Source organism: Myxocyprinus asiaticus, chromosome 12, assembly GCF_019703515.2.
Source record: "Myxocyprinus asiaticus isolate MX2 ecotype Aquarium Trade chromosome 12, UBuf_Myxa_2, whole genome shotgun sequence".
NCBI classification, from domain to species: Eukaryota; Metazoa; Chordata; class Actinopteri; order Cypriniformes; family Catostomidae; genus Myxocyprinus; species Myxocyprinus asiaticus.
Genome location: NC_059355.1, coordinates 2,683,342 through 2,700,000, shown reverse-complemented (window position 1 = coordinate 2,700,000; position 16,659 = coordinate 2,683,342). Strand labels below are relative to the sequence as shown.

The following is a 16,659-nucleotide window of genomic DNA, read 5'->3' as shown; positions in this document are numbered from 1 at the left end:
AAAATGGCAAAAAAGAAACAGCTTTCTTTAGAAACTCATCAGTCAACGCTTGAAATTATTGAAGATTTCCTACAAAGGTGTACACTACAGTCTTCAAAGACAAAGGACAACTGGCTCTAACAAGGACAGAAAGAGATGTGGAAGACCAGATGTACAACTAAACAAGAGGATAAGTACATCAGAGTCTCTAGTTTGAGAAATAGACACCTCACATGTCCTCAGATGACAGCTTCATTGAATTCTACCCGCTCAACACCAGTTTCATGTTCAACAGTAAAGAGAAGACTCAGGGGTGCAGGCCTTATGGGAAGAATTGCAAAGAAAAAGCCACTTTTGAAACAGAAAAACAAAAAGAACAGGTTAGAGTGGGCAAAGAAACACAGACATTGGACAACAGATAATTGGAAAAGAGTGTTCTGGATCTTAACCCCATTGAGCTTTTGTGGGATCAGCTAGACTGTAAGGTGCGTGAGAAGTGCCCGACAAGACAGCCACATCTATGGCGAGTGCTACAGGAAGTGTGGGGTGAAATGTCACCTGAGTATCTGGACAAACTGACAGCTAGTATGTCAAGGATCTGTAAAGCTGTCATTGCTGCATGTGGAGGATTTTATGATGAGAACTCTTTGAAGTAGTTTAAGAAGTTCTGAACATTGATTTCAAATTGTAATAGTAATTTTTCACGTTATTAATGTCCCGACTATACACTGTGATCAGTTGAATGCCACTTTGGTGAATAAAAGTACCAATTTCTTTCCAATAGATATATTTATTTGTTTATTTATTTCGAGCTTTCTACCCAAAATCTAGAATGGAAAATACAACTGAATGCTGCTCATATTAAGTAAGGGATCATTTACAGTCAGCCGGTTGTTATCACAAAATAGATCCCGACAGGGTGATCAGGACTTGTATCACCCTGAAAGGGTTAATTTTGAGATTAACAACCGGCTGACTGTAAATTATACCACTTGTTACATGGCTGCTAACCAAATAAATAAATACATGAACATGAAATATTGATTTGCGTTGCAATTATGTGAGATGAAATAAATCGCTGAACAGCTGAAACCCACATCCGGTGTATTTTGGAGTTCTATTGTTTATTTTGTGAAAATTATAGTTTCACTTCATGTTATCCAGCCTATTACAAAACTACTTGCCAAATAAATAAATAAATGGACATGAAACATTGATTTGCATTGAAATTATTTTATTAGCTGACTTGTAGATATTGAACAGTGGTCCGAGAAGCATGAACGATGGCTCTCAATACCTTTGAGCGGTCCGATACATGGATGTGCGGTTGTTACTGAGCAATATCAGACCACTAGATGGTGCCATTGAACAATCAAAATTGAGTATTCCAGAGACCCGTGTAATAAATATAATTAATTCACTTTTATCTTTCCCCTTCCTCGTGTAGTACTTTGTAACCAGGAATTACTCCACCATTATAGCCTTTGCTGTGGGCGGTCTCTACAAACCTGGAAATGGTTTTTCCATGATCGGGGCTCATACAGACAGTCCTTGTCTTAGGGTGAGAGGGTCAGACACACAGTGCACTGTGAAGGGATTTAAATATATTTAAAATGTCAGCATTGTAGTTTTGCATGCTAGTAGTAATATAGTATGCCATTCTTCAGACTACATTATTCCAAATAATCATTTCGATGCATATATGATGTACACTAGGACAACCCAGAGTTTCCTTTGTATATGTATGTGTGCTCAGGTGAAGCCACGCTCAAAGAAGACAAAGTTAGGCTTCCTGCAGGTAGGAGTGGAGTGTTATGGAGGTGGAATCTGGAGTACATGGTTTGATCGTGACCTGACCGTTGCAGGACGTGTCATGGTTAAGGTAATCCTCTGTGATGTATATTTCTCTGTAATTCTAAGTAGAAATATAGAACTCGTTACAGGTTCACTTCAGTCACCCATTGTTGATGATAGTTATATATGAGTGGCACTCAGCTTTATTGATGTTTTCTTCTTTGTGTGCACAGAGTGAAGGTAAGCTGGTTCAGCGTCTGGTTCATGTTCCCCGTCCCATCCTCAGGATTCCCCATCTGGCCATTCACCTGCAGAGAGACATCAACGACTCCTTTGGACCTAACAAGGAAAACCACCTGTGAGCACTAAAAGATGATTCATAGGATTGGTACAGCTAGGGAAGAGAGAGATAGAGAGCTGGACAAAGACACTGGAATGCTGCTTTGAAGTTTGAACAAGATGACTCATGTCTTTTATGTATCTGTATTTGTGTGTCTGTAGAGCGCCTTTCCTGGCCACTGTCTTACAGGAGGAGCTTGAAACAGGCTCTGCCTCCTCTGGAGCCTCCTCTGGAGCCTCCTCTGGAGATGCCTGTAATGCAACAACTACAGTAAGATCACACAAATACATGCTTTTCTGATTAACACTTTTTATTGATTCACACAATTGACAAAGAAAAGCAAAACATATATTCACAGAATCAACATTTAACCCCCATTATTCCATTTCCCCCTCCCAATCCCCAACCCTACACTGACCCTCAACAAATATCCCTGAGGTCACACTTGAGTATACACACACAAAAAAGAATAATATATATATTAAAAAAATAATAATAATCACACACATTTAAAACTACACTTCTCTCTCCGCTGCCCCTCCCTGAGAACCCTCCCAAGAAGGCCAAATAGCTGCCCATTTTTTATTAAATGAATCTAAATTGCCTAGCCTTCTACATGACATTTCCTCGAATGCCGCCACCCTCCCCATCTCAGTGCACCACTCTTGAAGTGAGGGCGCTCCAGCCGACTTTCATCCCCTAAGAACAATCTGTCTGCTGATCATAACACTGGCTAGGACCCAATTTTTTATGTATATATATATATCCCCTATATTAATGACCGCCCCGTCGCCTAACATACAGAGTCTGGGGCAAAATGAAATTTGAGTGCCCAATACGTCAAACATAAAACTCTGAACCTTCAACCAAAATTCTTGGATCTTAACACACCACCAAAAAACATGGGTTGTGACCCCATCTTCTGATTGGCATCACCAGCAGGTGGGAGTGTCTTTCAGACAAAGCCTATACAATATAGAGGTGGTCCAATAGAATCTATGTAAAATCTTGAATTGCAAAAGGCAAACCCTTGCATCTCTAGATGCAGACTTAGAATCCTAGCCCACACTCCCTCCTCCAAAACCAAGTTTAAATCTTTCTCCCATAATCTCTTGAGAGAAGCCGAAGCTCCATCCCCCAGACTTTGAATTAGCAGAGAGTAATACACCAGTGCCTCATGACCTTTTCCAAAAGCAATAATCACCACTCCCAGAGTATCCGCCGCTTTAGGGGGGTGTATGCTACTCACAAATATAGTACAGAGCAGGTGGCACAGCTGTAAATACTTAAAGAACTGAGATCTGGGAATCCCAAAATGTTGAACCATATTCTCAATGGATCTCAACACTCCACTCTCATATAGGTCACCGAGCGTATTAACCCCCCTCACAATCCACTCTGACCAGCAGAAAGGGGACTTATTAATACATAATATAGGGTTCAGCCATATGCTCGAGGCAAAATTTAAATAAATGTCTGTATTAAACACTCTGGACACTTTTGTCCATACAGAGTGCAAATGCGATGGGGTGTAACTTCTCTGGTTAGTTTGATAGAAAGGCTTTGCAAAGGCAAAATAGGGGAAAGAACTTCCTTTTCAATACAAACCAGAGAGGGCTCTCTCAGGTGGAAGTGACCAATGAGCCAAATATCTGAGACCAAATGCATAATAATAAAACAAAATCTTGGGTAGGCCTAGCCCACCTTTGTCAATCGGCCTATGCAACTTACTGAAATGTAATCTGGGATGTTTACCATTGCAAATGAAGGACTTTGTTATGCTATCAAATTGCTTGAAATAAGAGAGGGGGATATCTATAGGGAGAGATTGTAATTTTAATTACATCAACCTTCCAATCATAGATAAATGTAATGAAGCCCACCGTTATCGGGCAGTATGCTATCAGAGACAAAGCTTTGTATTTAGACCAATTAACTCTGTATCCTGAGAACTTAGAAAAGGAATTAATAATTCTGTGGAGGCAAGGCATAGATCTAGTGGGGTCAGAGACTAATAATAAAATATCATCTGCGTAAAGCAAAAGCGTATGCGCCACACCTCCCGCCATCACCCCTGGAAAATCATCCTCCTTTCTTATCGCAGCTGCTAATGGTTCCAGGGCAAGACAGAAAAATTATGGGGAAAGAGGGCAACCCTACCGGGTGCCCCTATCCAGAGTAAAATAATCTGAAATTAATCAATTTGTTTGTACTGCCGTTACTGGGTGTCTATAAAGTAACTTAATCCATCCAACCCGTACATTTCCAAAATCTTAAAAAGATAATCCCATTCTACTATATCAAACGCCTTTTCGGCGTCAAGTGAGATGGCAGCGACCAGAGACTGATCATTCACCACTGACCACATGATATTGATGAGACGCCTGATGTTATCAGAAGAGCTGCGGCCCTGAATAAACCCCACCTGATCTATATGTATAAGAGATGTCATAACTAAAAAAAATTGACAATATTTTAATGTCTAGCTGGATCAGTGAAATTTTATGGTAACTTTTACACTCGCTTGGATCTTTGTCCTTTTTAAGAATCAGACTGATCCAGGCTTGTGTCATGGTTGGAGGAAGTTTTCCATTCTTTAATGATTCCGTATAAACTTCTAACAAAAGTTCTGTAGCATAACATCTAAAAAACTCAGCAGGAAAGTCATCTGATCCCACAGCCTTGCCTGTAGGCAAGGCCTTAATTACCTCGCCAAGCTCCTCCAAGGTTTTTTCATAATCAAGAGAATTTTTTTGCTCATTTGTCAGTTTAGGGAGTTCTAATAGTTCAACAAAGTTTCTAATATCTTCATCAGTAGACAAAGACGTGGAACTATCGATTTCAAGGTAGAATTCATTAAAAGCATTATTAATATCAATGGCTGAGGTATATATTTTACCACAAGCAGATTTCACTGAGGGAATGGTAGAAAAAGTCTCTCTCTGTTTTATATATCTAGCCAGAGGTTTTCCTGCTTTGCCCCCTGACTCAAAGTATGACTGTCTTGCCCTGAATAGCCAAAACTCCACTTTCTGCAACAAAATAGTATTACATCTATATTTCAGTCGGGTCAATTCTCTGAGGCCATCAGACAACATTCGGCGCTTCAGCTTTTAAAATACATGCTTTTCAGGGAGACAACCCCAGTACACATTTCCTTCTTGCCAGTGACATTTAGCTAGAACAAACTCTGCAAGTTCAGCAGGAAATGCAATTCTTTCTTTTACTACCATCAGCAGTCTGTTGCCAAATGATGAGATCATTTTAGATGGTCAAACAACAGACAGAACAAATCAAATAAATTTGATACAATTCTTGCAAAAGCTGTTTACAAATAATTTTTTTTAATGTAGCACAAGGGTGGCATAAATGCAATACAATTATTGGTTCTATAACTATATATTCACAAAAAATACTAAATAAAATTTGTACAAAATGCAGCTTATTACAACACAACTCAAAATGTTCATAGTATCTTTCTTTTAATTGCTTGTTTTCATCAAATCAAACAGTCAGTAACTGCACCGATTTATGTCTTAAAGGGATAGTTCACCCAAAAATGAAAATTTTCATCATTTACTCACCCACATGATATCCCAGATGTGTATGACTATACAATGCAAGTGAAAGGGTGCGAAAAAGTCAGCATAAAAGTAATCCATATGACTCCAGTGGTTAAATCAGTGTCTTCAGAAGCATTATGATAGATGTGGGTGAGAAACAGATCAATATTTAAGTCAGTTTTTACTATAAATTCTCCTGCCTGCTCAGTCAGTCTTCACTTTTACTTTCACCTTCACATTCTTGTGTTTTTGGTGATTCACATTCTTCATGCATATTGCCCCCTACTGGTCAGGGAGAAGAATTTCTAGCAAAAAAAGAACTTAAATATATATCTGTTTCTCACCCACAATTATAATATCACTTCTGAAGACACCGATTTAAACACTGGAGTTGTATGGATTATTTTTATGCTGCCTTTATGTGAATTTTTGATTGTCAAAATCTTGGCACCCATTCACTTGCATTGTAAGGACCTACAGAGCTGAAATGTTCTTCTAAAAATCTTCATTTGTGTTCTGCAGAAGAAAGAAAGTCATACACATCTGGGATATCATGAGGGTGAGTAAATAATGAGAGAATTTTCATTTTTGGGTGAACTACCCCTTTAAGAACATATAACATGGTAACAATTCTTGGTTCATTTTGGACATTGCAAAATGTATGATTTGTTCTTCAATAAGTGAGTCAGATGGGAGAAAAACAGCAAGTCTAAGATGCATCGCGATTCTTTCTCCAGTGATTTTGAATCATTTTTTTAAAATTCTGAATGTATTCTAAGTTTAATTTAAACCGCGGCAGCACAGTGGCACTTATGGGGGTACCAGAGACAGAGATGCTAGAAACAAATGGTCAGATATGCATATACTAAAGCCAGAGCGCTGACTGGATGTATCAACAACACGACCATCGTCCCGACTGAAACTATGATCCTGATTCATTCACAAACTCGGGTGCATAGCAATGGGAGAGTTTATTCATGAGAACATGTCAACAAAGAACTTTGAAGACGGGCTTGCACCCATTATTGCGCTGATTTACACAGAACGAGAAAAAACTGCTAAAAATAATAATCGGACAGCGCAGCGGTTCGGGAGACATCGGTGTGAATCTCATAGAAGCAGATATCTCATGTAGCCATTCTGGACCAGCAACAGATAGTTGTGGTTATAGTTATAGGCCAATGGTCGATTTAATTCTAAATAAATAATGTAATAATACTGAATAAAAATGAAAATTACTTTAAATATACAAAACATATTTTAATATAATCAGTTAAATTAATAGTGTTTTTATGTAATGTGACTTATTCTGATTTTTGAAAACCACTTTTAAATAAAAATTTGAAAGGGATAAAAAAAAGGGTTCAAGTATATCTGAGTGTGTATTGCTAAAAAAAAAAAAATTAGAGTACAAGATCCATCGTGATGCATCGAGAATTGTTTTGTAACGGATCGCTACACTATTACGCAGATTCAAAGTTTTCCGTTTACGTCACTTTCAATTAATTAATAATCACAAATTCATCATCATAATGATCTTCATCATTTATCCATATGAAAAACCCAAGATGGTGACGAAAAGGGGTGTGGTTTTCTTTTTTAAATATAAAAACATGGGTGAAGAGGTGTGAGAGAGGAGACGCAGAAGTGAGATCCTGGTGGGAAAGTCGGAAACTGAGTTGTTTGAGTGGAATATTCGTATGCTATACTTTGGGACTAATCCTTGGCTTTTATTGCCTTAGTTTTCTACGTTTGTTGCACTGTTGTCACAAGTGCACAACCATGATGTTGTTTGAATTTTTGCATATTTGTTTCCTTTGAGTGCCACGAGCGCGAAGCGCCCCAAAAAAGATTTTGTTGTCATTTGTGTTCTCAAAATGAACTGAAATAATAATTCAGATTTATGATATTTTTTGAGTGTCTTTTGTTTTATTGCTGAGCGAGGTTGTTTTTCTGAGTTGATGTGACATTTAAACTGTCTGGTGCCTGAACTGAACTTTAATAGTGTTTAAGGTGACCGCCGCTACAGTTTTGTAATCGAATCGTTACCCTTCGAATCGTAATCGAATCATGAGGCCACTACTGATTCAAAACTGTCTTTGATTCACTAAAGAGTCTCATAAGAGTCATTCGTACAGGAATTGGACTACACTGGTTGCGCTGTTTTTTTGTTTTTGTTTTTTTGGTGCAGAAAGCGCCGAATAATTCAGCCGCATCGCCAAAAGAATGCACGTTGATGAAACGTTAGCCGAACTGAAAGTCATAAAAACATGATTTTTCAATAAATGAATAAAAACAGGTTTTCAGTTGCCAACCCTATTTAAAATCCTTGTAAATGTGATTCTGATGTTACAGCGCCTGCCATTGCCATGTTATTACAGGTGGTTCCTCCTCCGACACCATTAGTTAATCCAGGAGTTGTGTTTCTTTAACACTTAAAGGAATATTCCGGGTTCAGTACAAGTTGAGCTTAATCAACAGCATTTGTGGCATAATGTTGATTACCAAAAAAGATTTATTTGGACTCGTTCCTTCTTTTCTTTAAAAAAAGTAAAAATCGAGGTTCTTACAACGGAAGTGAATGGGGCCAATTTTTGAACGTTAAAATACTCACTTTTTCAAAAGTTTAGCCACAAGACGTAATATGTGTGTTAACATGATTTTAATGATAAAATCACTTACTAACCGCATCTTTTTAAAGTTATAGCCAATTTTACAACTTTACAACCCTAAAATGACTGTAAAATTACAATTTGAAAAACCTTACAGCTCAAATAATACACGAGTTTTAACAGACGATTTAATATACCTAAATGGTACATTTACCTCTGTAAGTGCTTTTGTAAAATTATAAGCTTCAAATTTCTGCCTTTAAATCCTCCAAAAATCGGCCCCATTGACTTCCATTGTAAGTGCCTCACTGGAACCTCCATTTTTGCTTTTTTTAAAGAAAAAGACGAATGAGTCAAAATAATGTTTTGTGGTAATCATCATTATGCCACAAATGCAGCCGATTGAACTTAACTTGTACTGAACCCGGAATATTCCTTTAAGCAGTGTTTTGGAAGCGTCATAGATCTGCAGTCTTTACACTTTTCAGGATACGAATAGCTTCCTTATACAGTGCTTTGAAAAAGTATTTGCCTGATTTCTTCTATTTTTGTGTATTTTTTATACTAAATTGTTTTAGATCTTCAAACGAGATATAACATAAAACAAAGGCAACCTGAGTAAACACAAAATACAGTTTTCAAATATATATTTATTTTATTGAAGCAAAAATGTTATCCAACACCTCTATTACCCATGTGAAAAACTAACTGCCCCGTTAAACTTAATAGTTGGTTGTGCCACCTTTAGCAGCAACAACTGCAACCGAACACTTCCGATAACTGGAGATCAGTCTTTCACAACACTGTGGGGGAATTAATGTCCACTCTTCTTTGCAGAACTGCTTTAGTTCAGACACACTGGAGGGTTTTCGAGCATGAACTGCCCATTTAAGGTCCTGCCACAGCTTCTCAATTGGGTTTAAGTCAGGACTTTGACTAGGCCACTCCAAAACTTTAATTTAGCTTATTTTGTGCCATTCAGAGGTGCACTTACTCCTATGCTTTGGATCATTGTCTTGCTGCATAATCCAGTTGCGCTTGAGCTTCAACTCACGGACTGATGACCGGATGTTCTCCTTTGCTTGGCCGTAGGTATGATGTTCTTTTTGTGGAATTCTGTGTTTGATTTACACCAGATGTAACGGGACCCCTGTCTTCCAAACAGTTCCACTTTTGACTCATCAGTCCACAGAACATTCTCCCGAAAGGTTTGAGGATCATCAAGGTGTGTTTTGGCAAAATTCAGACGATCCTTAATGTTCTTCAGGGTTAGCAGTGTTCGCCTCGCCACTCTTCTATGGATGGCATTTTTGGCCAGTGTCTTTCTGTTAGTGGAGTCATGAACAGTGACCTTTATTGATGAGAGAGAGGCCTGCGGTTCCTTGGATGTTGTCCTTGGATTGTTTGTGACTCCTTGGATGAGTCGTCGCTGTGCTCTTGGAGGAATTTTGGAAGGTCGGCCACTTCTGGGAAGGTTCACTACTGTGCCAAGTTTCCTCCATTTGGAGATAACAGCTCTCACTGTGGTTCTTTGGAATCCCAGAGCTTTTGAAATAGCTTTGTAACCCTTCCCAGACTGATGTATTTCAAACACCTTTTTCCTCATCATTTCTGGAATTTCTTTCGACCTTGGCATAGTGTGCTACAGGGTGAGACCTTTTAGCCAACTTCATGCTGCTGAAAAAGTTCTATTTAGGTGTTGATGTTATTGAACAGGGCTGGCAGTAATCAGGTCTGTGTGTGTCTAGTCCAGCTGAACCCCATTATGAATGTAGTTTCATAGATTTGGGGATTTAGTAACTAAGGGGGAAAATACTTTTTCACACAGGCTCAGCTGGTATTGAATTACATTTTTGCTTCAGTAAAAAACATTATTTAAAAACTGTATTTTGTGTTTACTCAGATTGTCTTTGTTTTATGTTAGAATTAGTTTGAATTTTTTAAACAATTTAGTATGAGATATACACAAAAACAGAAGAAATCAGGATGTGGGCAAATACTTTTTCACAGCACTGTAGTTGTCTCTGCACATTCGACTGTCATAGGAGAAAGTATTTTAACATTTAAAAAATGACGTACTTCACCTTTAACACTTTGAATTTCAGCTTAAAATGCAAGTTCAACTATTAAGTTTGAGCAGCCTCACATATCAACATTGAGTTTGGGATGGGAGTACCTATTTGTTCGGCTAATATGGCAGATGAGGGGAGACTTTGGGAAACCTATTTGAAAACAGTCTTTGTTTTTGCAATGCCGTTTGGTGCTGCTAGAGGTGCAGACATTGCACACATCACTTGTAAAATCATAATTGCAAACTGTTTTATGTTTGTGATCGTTTGTCTCTTGTCTTTTTATGCATGTGTGTTCAGGTAGAGAAGCATCAACCTGCGCTGATCCAGATGCTGTGTGCACATCTCGGAGTCGAGCCAGATGCTCTGTTGGACTTTGAGCTCTGTTTGGCCGACACGCAGCCTGGTGTAAGCCCCTTTGTCTTCATGGTAGACAGATACCCAAAAGATGTCTGTTTTGCTTTTTAGTCTTTTTTTTTTTTTTTTTTTGCACAAAATCATGCTGACATAAAGAGGATTAGTATGCACAGTACATTTGTGCGCGGTAAAGAGGATTGCTGTTATTTTTACCCAACTGAAGAGAAGGCTGCCTTCGATTGTGAGAGTGGGACTACCAGCAAGTGTGGGGCCATTAGCAGAATAAAAAACGACGTTAGAGAATCTCGAAGGAATGAGGCTAAGAGCTCTAATGGCCCTCATTTCCATATAATTTACACATAAAATATCTGTCAAAAACATGGTGATGGGTTCTCACAAGTAATGTTCATGAGCTTTTGCAGGCGCTAGGAGGTGTTTACGAGGAATTTATCTTCTCTCCTCGTCTGGACAACCTGCACAGTTGTTTCTGTGCCCTCACGGTATGTCTGAACACAGAGCAACATCTTATTAAATATTCAGTCATTCATTCTGCCACCCACTAAAAATGATCAGAGGAGTTATGATAAATAGTTCATGTGTAATTATGTCCTCTCTCCCAGGCTCTCGTGAACTCCAGCACACCTGAATCCCTAGCTAAAGACCCCAACATTCGCATAGTAACTCTCTATGACAATGAAGAGGTGAGACAAAGAACACTTCAATTCTGAATCCATCCTTAAACAGACTCCAGTTCTGTCTCTTCACCCAAATAGTTTGGCTTTTTCATTGCCCTGTAGGTGGGATCAGAGAGCGCTCAGGGAGCTCAATCTAACCTCACCGAATTGATTCTGCGGCGTCTGGCTTCGACTCCTAACAACCTGACTGCCTTCCAGGAGGCTGTGCCGCTGTCATACATGATCAGTGCGGACATGGCCCATGCTGCACATCCTAACTACCAGTCAGTCTGTCTCTATGGCAACTTCTGTTTCTATGGTAACACTTATGTTACCCGGCTTTTATTTCATGACAGTACACCTTCACTATGGTGACACCTGAATACTTGGTCTTAGTTTTAAAGGAATAGTTCACCCAAAAATGAAAATTCAGTCTTTATTTACTCGCCAACACAAAGAGAACTATTGGAGAATCTACATAATGACCACGGTTGTCAAGATCCATAAAGTGGTCAAGACTTGTGCACTTTATTCCAAGCTTTCAGATGCCATACGATAGTGTTGTGCGAGGAGCAGACTGAAATTTATATTCTTATTCACTGATAATCTTTGCATCTGCCATAGCTCTGAAATCAAGCTGCCGCGTTGTGCCAGATTTGACGTCATTGATGCGAGAAACGCCATTGGTTTTGCATGAGGGATGGAGAATGAGGTTTAAGAGACATTGTGAAGGGAACATTTTTGTCTGTTCCACACAAAGCCATCGTGAGGCTTCAGAAGACTTGGAATATATGAGTTGTATAGACTACTTCAATTGTTGTTTAATGCCTTGTCGTTGTGAGTAAATAATGACAATGTACCCTTTTCACAGATTGTGATGATGTGTTTCTGCCTTAAATAGCAATGTAACTCAAGCAAATCTTTTTTATATTTGAATTGTTCTTTATTAAGTGTAAATTTATACACTATACTTAAGCAATAACTTTAATATAAACTCACAAAATGGCACAGCCTCGGGTGCCTTATTGCTTTATAAAATGGGCACCACGTAATTAAAATATTAAGGAGACGAATGTTCATTAAAATGTTATATTTTTTAAGTTAAGTCCATAAAGGAATTTTTCAGGTTCAAATCAAGTTGAGCTCAGTGGACAGCATTGTTGCATAATGTTGATTAACACAAAAATTAATTTCGACTTGTTCCTCCTTTTCTTTAAAAAAAAGCAAAAATTGAAGTTACAGTGAGACACTTACAATGGAAGTCAATGGGGTCAATTTTTGGAGGGTTTAAAGGCAGAAATGTGAAGCTTATTTTACAAAAGCACTTACATTAATTCTTCTATTAAACTCATGTATTATTTGAGCTGTAAAGTTGTTTAAATCATAATTTTTACAGTCGTTTTAGGGTTTGTTGACATTACATTGTCATGGTAATAAAGTTATAATCAATTTTACAACTTTACACAGATGTGGTTAGTAAGTGATTTTATCACAGTAAAATCATGTTTACATGCATATTGTTTATGTCTTGTGTTTATACTTTTGAAACAGTATTTTAACGTTCAAAAATTGGCCCCATTGACTTCTATTGTTAGTGTCTCACTTTAACCCAGATTTTTTTTTTTTTTTTTCTTTCAATTTGGAATGCCCAATTCCCAATGCGCTCTAAATCCTCGTGGTAGTGTAGTGACCCTCAATCCGGGTGGCGGAGGAGGAATGTCAGTTGCCTCCGCATCTAAGACCGTCAATCCACGCGTCTTATCACGTGGCTTGTTGAGCACGTTACCGCAGATACACGCTATTCTCCGCGGCATCCACGCACAACTCGCCACGTGCCACACCGAGAGCAAGAACCACATTATTGCAACCACAAGGAGGTTACCCCATGTGACTCTACCCTCCCTAGCAACCGGGCCAATTAGGTTGCTTAGGAGACCTGGCTGGAGTCACTCAGCACACCCTGGATTCGAACTCGTGACTCCAGGGGTGGTAGTCAGCATCAATACTCGCTGAGCTACCCAGGCCCCAGATTTTTGCTTTTTTAAAGAAAAGGAGAAACGAGTCAAAATTCAATTGTGTTAATCAACATTATGCCACTAATGCTGTCGATTGAGCTTAACTTGTATTGAACCTGGAATATTCCTTTAAATGCCATCCTTCTGCCAGAAGATATAGTCCCTGGCAGTAAACGGAACGGTGTTAGACAACAAGAACAACTGTCATCTATGTGTGCGGTGGAGTGATACAAATGGAAGTTCCGTGAAGAGGTCAGAGCTGTGCTTTATCATGAATAAAACAATTCTGACTGTAGTAATCCACCGATATATTTTTCCACTCATGAAAAGGCGTGGAAATGTTTATAGTGGATTATGGAATGTAATTATGGAATAATAGTACATTAATCAGAAATTGAGGATATTTTTTTCTGCTAATGTTGCTGTTAGTATTTGCTTGTTTTTGTGTGTGGGTCTGTGATATATGATATGGTTATTCCCTTACAGAGAGAAACACGAGGAAAACCACAGACCTGCTTTCCACAAGGTACTGATCACAAACACATATAAGCTGCTCCTTAAGCATGATAACCTCAGAAAAGCCCAGTGTGCTAAATCTCTCACACTGTGTGTCCTGGATCAGGGTCCAGTCATAAAGTTTAACAGTAACCAGCGCTACGCCACCACGGCTGTAACTGCTGCCATACTACGAGAAATTGCTGGAAAAGTGGGCGTACCCCTACAGGTAAGCAGAATGCTGTTAATGCCCCTCACTTCTCTCTCGTTATTTCCTGCTGCACCATCTGTCCTGTGCAATGAGACATATCATGAGAAATAACTTATCTTTTGAGATAAGAGCTTGATGTACAATTAAAACTGTGCTGCAAAAACAACCTTTGTACTTGCGCAACATGATGTGTCTCTGCATATACCTTACAAATGCATGGACTGTTCTCCTAGCAACATGCTGCTCACAAGACCATGAGGGATTTATAAACAAAAGAGTGCAGCTGAGAAAAAGAGCAATATGGAGGGAATGAAAAATGTTGTGTTGGTCACTAGGACACCATGGACTAATTTGTACGCACAATTAAAACTGGTATTCCCTGAGTTCTCTCTGTGCGAAATGGGCAGTAATATTAGACCGCATGAGATATTAGAGATTATTGTTTCTAGAATAACCAGCATGTTTCTCCTAGGATGTGATGGTTAGGAATGACAGTCCGTGCGGAACAACGATTGGGCCGATTTTGGCGGCTCGATTAGGAATGGCAGTTCTTGATCTTGGCGCACCACAGCTTGCCATGCACTCCATTCGAGAGATGTGCTGCACATCTGGAGTCCTGCAGACCACCACCCTCTTTAAGGTAAACCCAGCTAAATCTAAAATTGCCGTCTTAACTCTACACCTCATGCATCACCCTAAAATTCAACAGAGAACCAGTGATTTTCTAATCTTATTGAAGTTGTCACATATGGTCTTGATCATGCAGTATTATAAGAATATAAATCTAATTAGCTCCAAATCAGTATATTTTATGTGAAGTTTGCAGTTCTGTAGAAATTGAATAATTAAATGGGCCATGGTAGTGAAGTGAGCAGTTTCAAAAAGACATGTAAATGCTAATAATCAGTGTTGGGAAGTAATGGATTACATGTAATCTGGATTACATAATCAGATGATATTAATCAAGTACTTGTAATAAGATAACATTACTTTTTAAAATGTGCGTAATCATATTAGTAACTTTTTAATGGATTACATAATTACATTTTTGATTTAAAAAATGTAAATGATAAAATCAATAATTTCCTAAACAACAATTCTCTTAAAATGTAAAATGCATGCATGTTATCAGCATGTCATCATTACCTTTTGTTTTACTTAGAGACTCACAAGTAGCAAGTTGCTGTTTGATTTTACGTTTACTAATGTTTAATGAAAAGAGTTTAGTACTTAAAGGGACAGTTCACCCAAAAATGAAAATTCTCTCATCATTTACTCACCCTCATGATATCCAAGATGTGTATGATTTTCTTCTTCTGCAGAACGCAAACAAAGGTTTTTAGACAAATGTCTCAGCTCTGTTGGTCCTCACAAAGCAAGTGAGTGGTGACCAGAATGCAGAAGGTCCAAAAAGGATAAAAAGGCATCATAAAAGTAATCCATACGACTCCAGTGGTTTAATTCATATCTTCTGAAATGATACAAGTGCGGGTGAGAAACAGATCAATATTTAAGTCCTTTTTTACTGTAAATCTTCACTTTCACTTTCACCTACTGGTGGCTGAATCAAAGGTGGAGATTTATTGTAAAAAAAAAAAAAGGACTTAAATGTACATCTGTTTCTCACCCACACTTATTTCATTTCAGAAGATATGAATTAAACCACTGGAGTCGTATGGATTACTTTTATGATGCCTTTTTATCTTTTTTAGACCTTCTGCATTCTGGTCACCACTCACTTGCATGAGAGTGAACTTGCAGAAAATGATGAGAGAATTTTCATTTTTGGAGAACTATCCCTTTAATAAATTTCAAATTAATCATCAGATTTATCAAAACATGCATTGAGTAACCCAAAAGTAATCAGATTAGATTTACATTTTTTTTCATCCAAAAGATTGTTACCGATTACAATTTTTGTCATGTAATTTGTAATTGGCACCGTCTTATACATTTCAGAAGTAATCTGCCCAACACTGCTAATAATAAACTTAAGAGTTGTGTGATATGTTTAATAATGTGTTATTTTGGATTGTTCTGACCGTTTTCTGATATGCAGGGCTTCTTTGAGCACTTCCCCTTAGTACGAAGCAACGTGACTGTGGACTAGACTGTGAGCAGGACTCACTGGAACTGCACAGATGGATCGTTGGACATCATTAATAGAGAAATCAATATCCCGCTTTCCCATCTCATTCATTTTTTTCAACTTATCAGCCATTGTCATGTCTTCATTAGTCTTCTACCCATTTATCACAGTTTGTAGCACATTGTAAACAGATCTGCACACCTTTATAAACTGTAACTGTGGCACGTCTAACAGTCCATCTATACACTGCTCTGTGAACTTGTTAATAAAACCAATAAACCTTTGATTTTCACCTGCGCTGTTTTCATGTCTTCCATTAAATTGTGCTTTCTGGGCATGCCTTACATTTTTACATTGTAAGCATGTCCAAACTCAAGTCCAGTATTGACTGTGATGACGCAATTTGTGTATGCCTCAAAATAACTGCATTATTGACGTGCCCACGTTCCGGGTTTTCTGTC

General features: G+C 38.3%; 1 protein-coding gene across 3 annotated transcripts in view; it reads left to right on the top strand.

Moving 5' to 3' along the window:
• LOC127449280 (aspartyl aminopeptidase-like) overlaps window positions 1-16,490 on the top strand; it is an 18,454-nt gene extending 1,964 nt beyond the window's left edge. For all 3 annotated transcript variants that reach the window (XM_051712610.1, XM_051712609.1, XM_051712611.1), the window contains exons 4-15: window positions 1,427-1,540; window positions 1,736-1,861; window positions 2,007-2,131; window positions 2,275-2,383; window positions 10,658-10,765; window positions 11,137-11,214; window positions 11,335-11,415; window positions 11,512-11,672; window positions 13,890-13,929; window positions 14,026-14,127; window positions 14,582-14,749; window positions 16,169-16,490. In XM_051712610.1, coding sequence (XP_051568570.1) covers window positions 1,427-1,540; window positions 1,736-1,861; window positions 2,007-2,131; window positions 2,275-2,383; window positions 10,658-10,765; window positions 11,137-11,214; window positions 11,335-11,415; window positions 11,512-11,672; window positions 13,890-13,929; window positions 14,026-14,127; window positions 14,582-14,749; window positions 16,169-16,219 — 1,263 coding nt within the window. In that variant the 3' untranslated portion in view covers window positions 16,220-16,490. The remainder of the gene's footprint in view (window positions 1-1,426; window positions 1,541-1,735; window positions 1,862-2,006; window positions 2,132-2,274; window positions 2,384-10,657; window positions 10,766-11,136; window positions 11,215-11,334; window positions 11,416-11,511; window positions 11,673-13,889; window positions 13,930-14,025; window positions 14,128-14,581; window positions 14,750-16,168) is intronic.
• The last annotated feature ends 169 nt before the right edge of the window (window positions 16,491-16,659 follow it).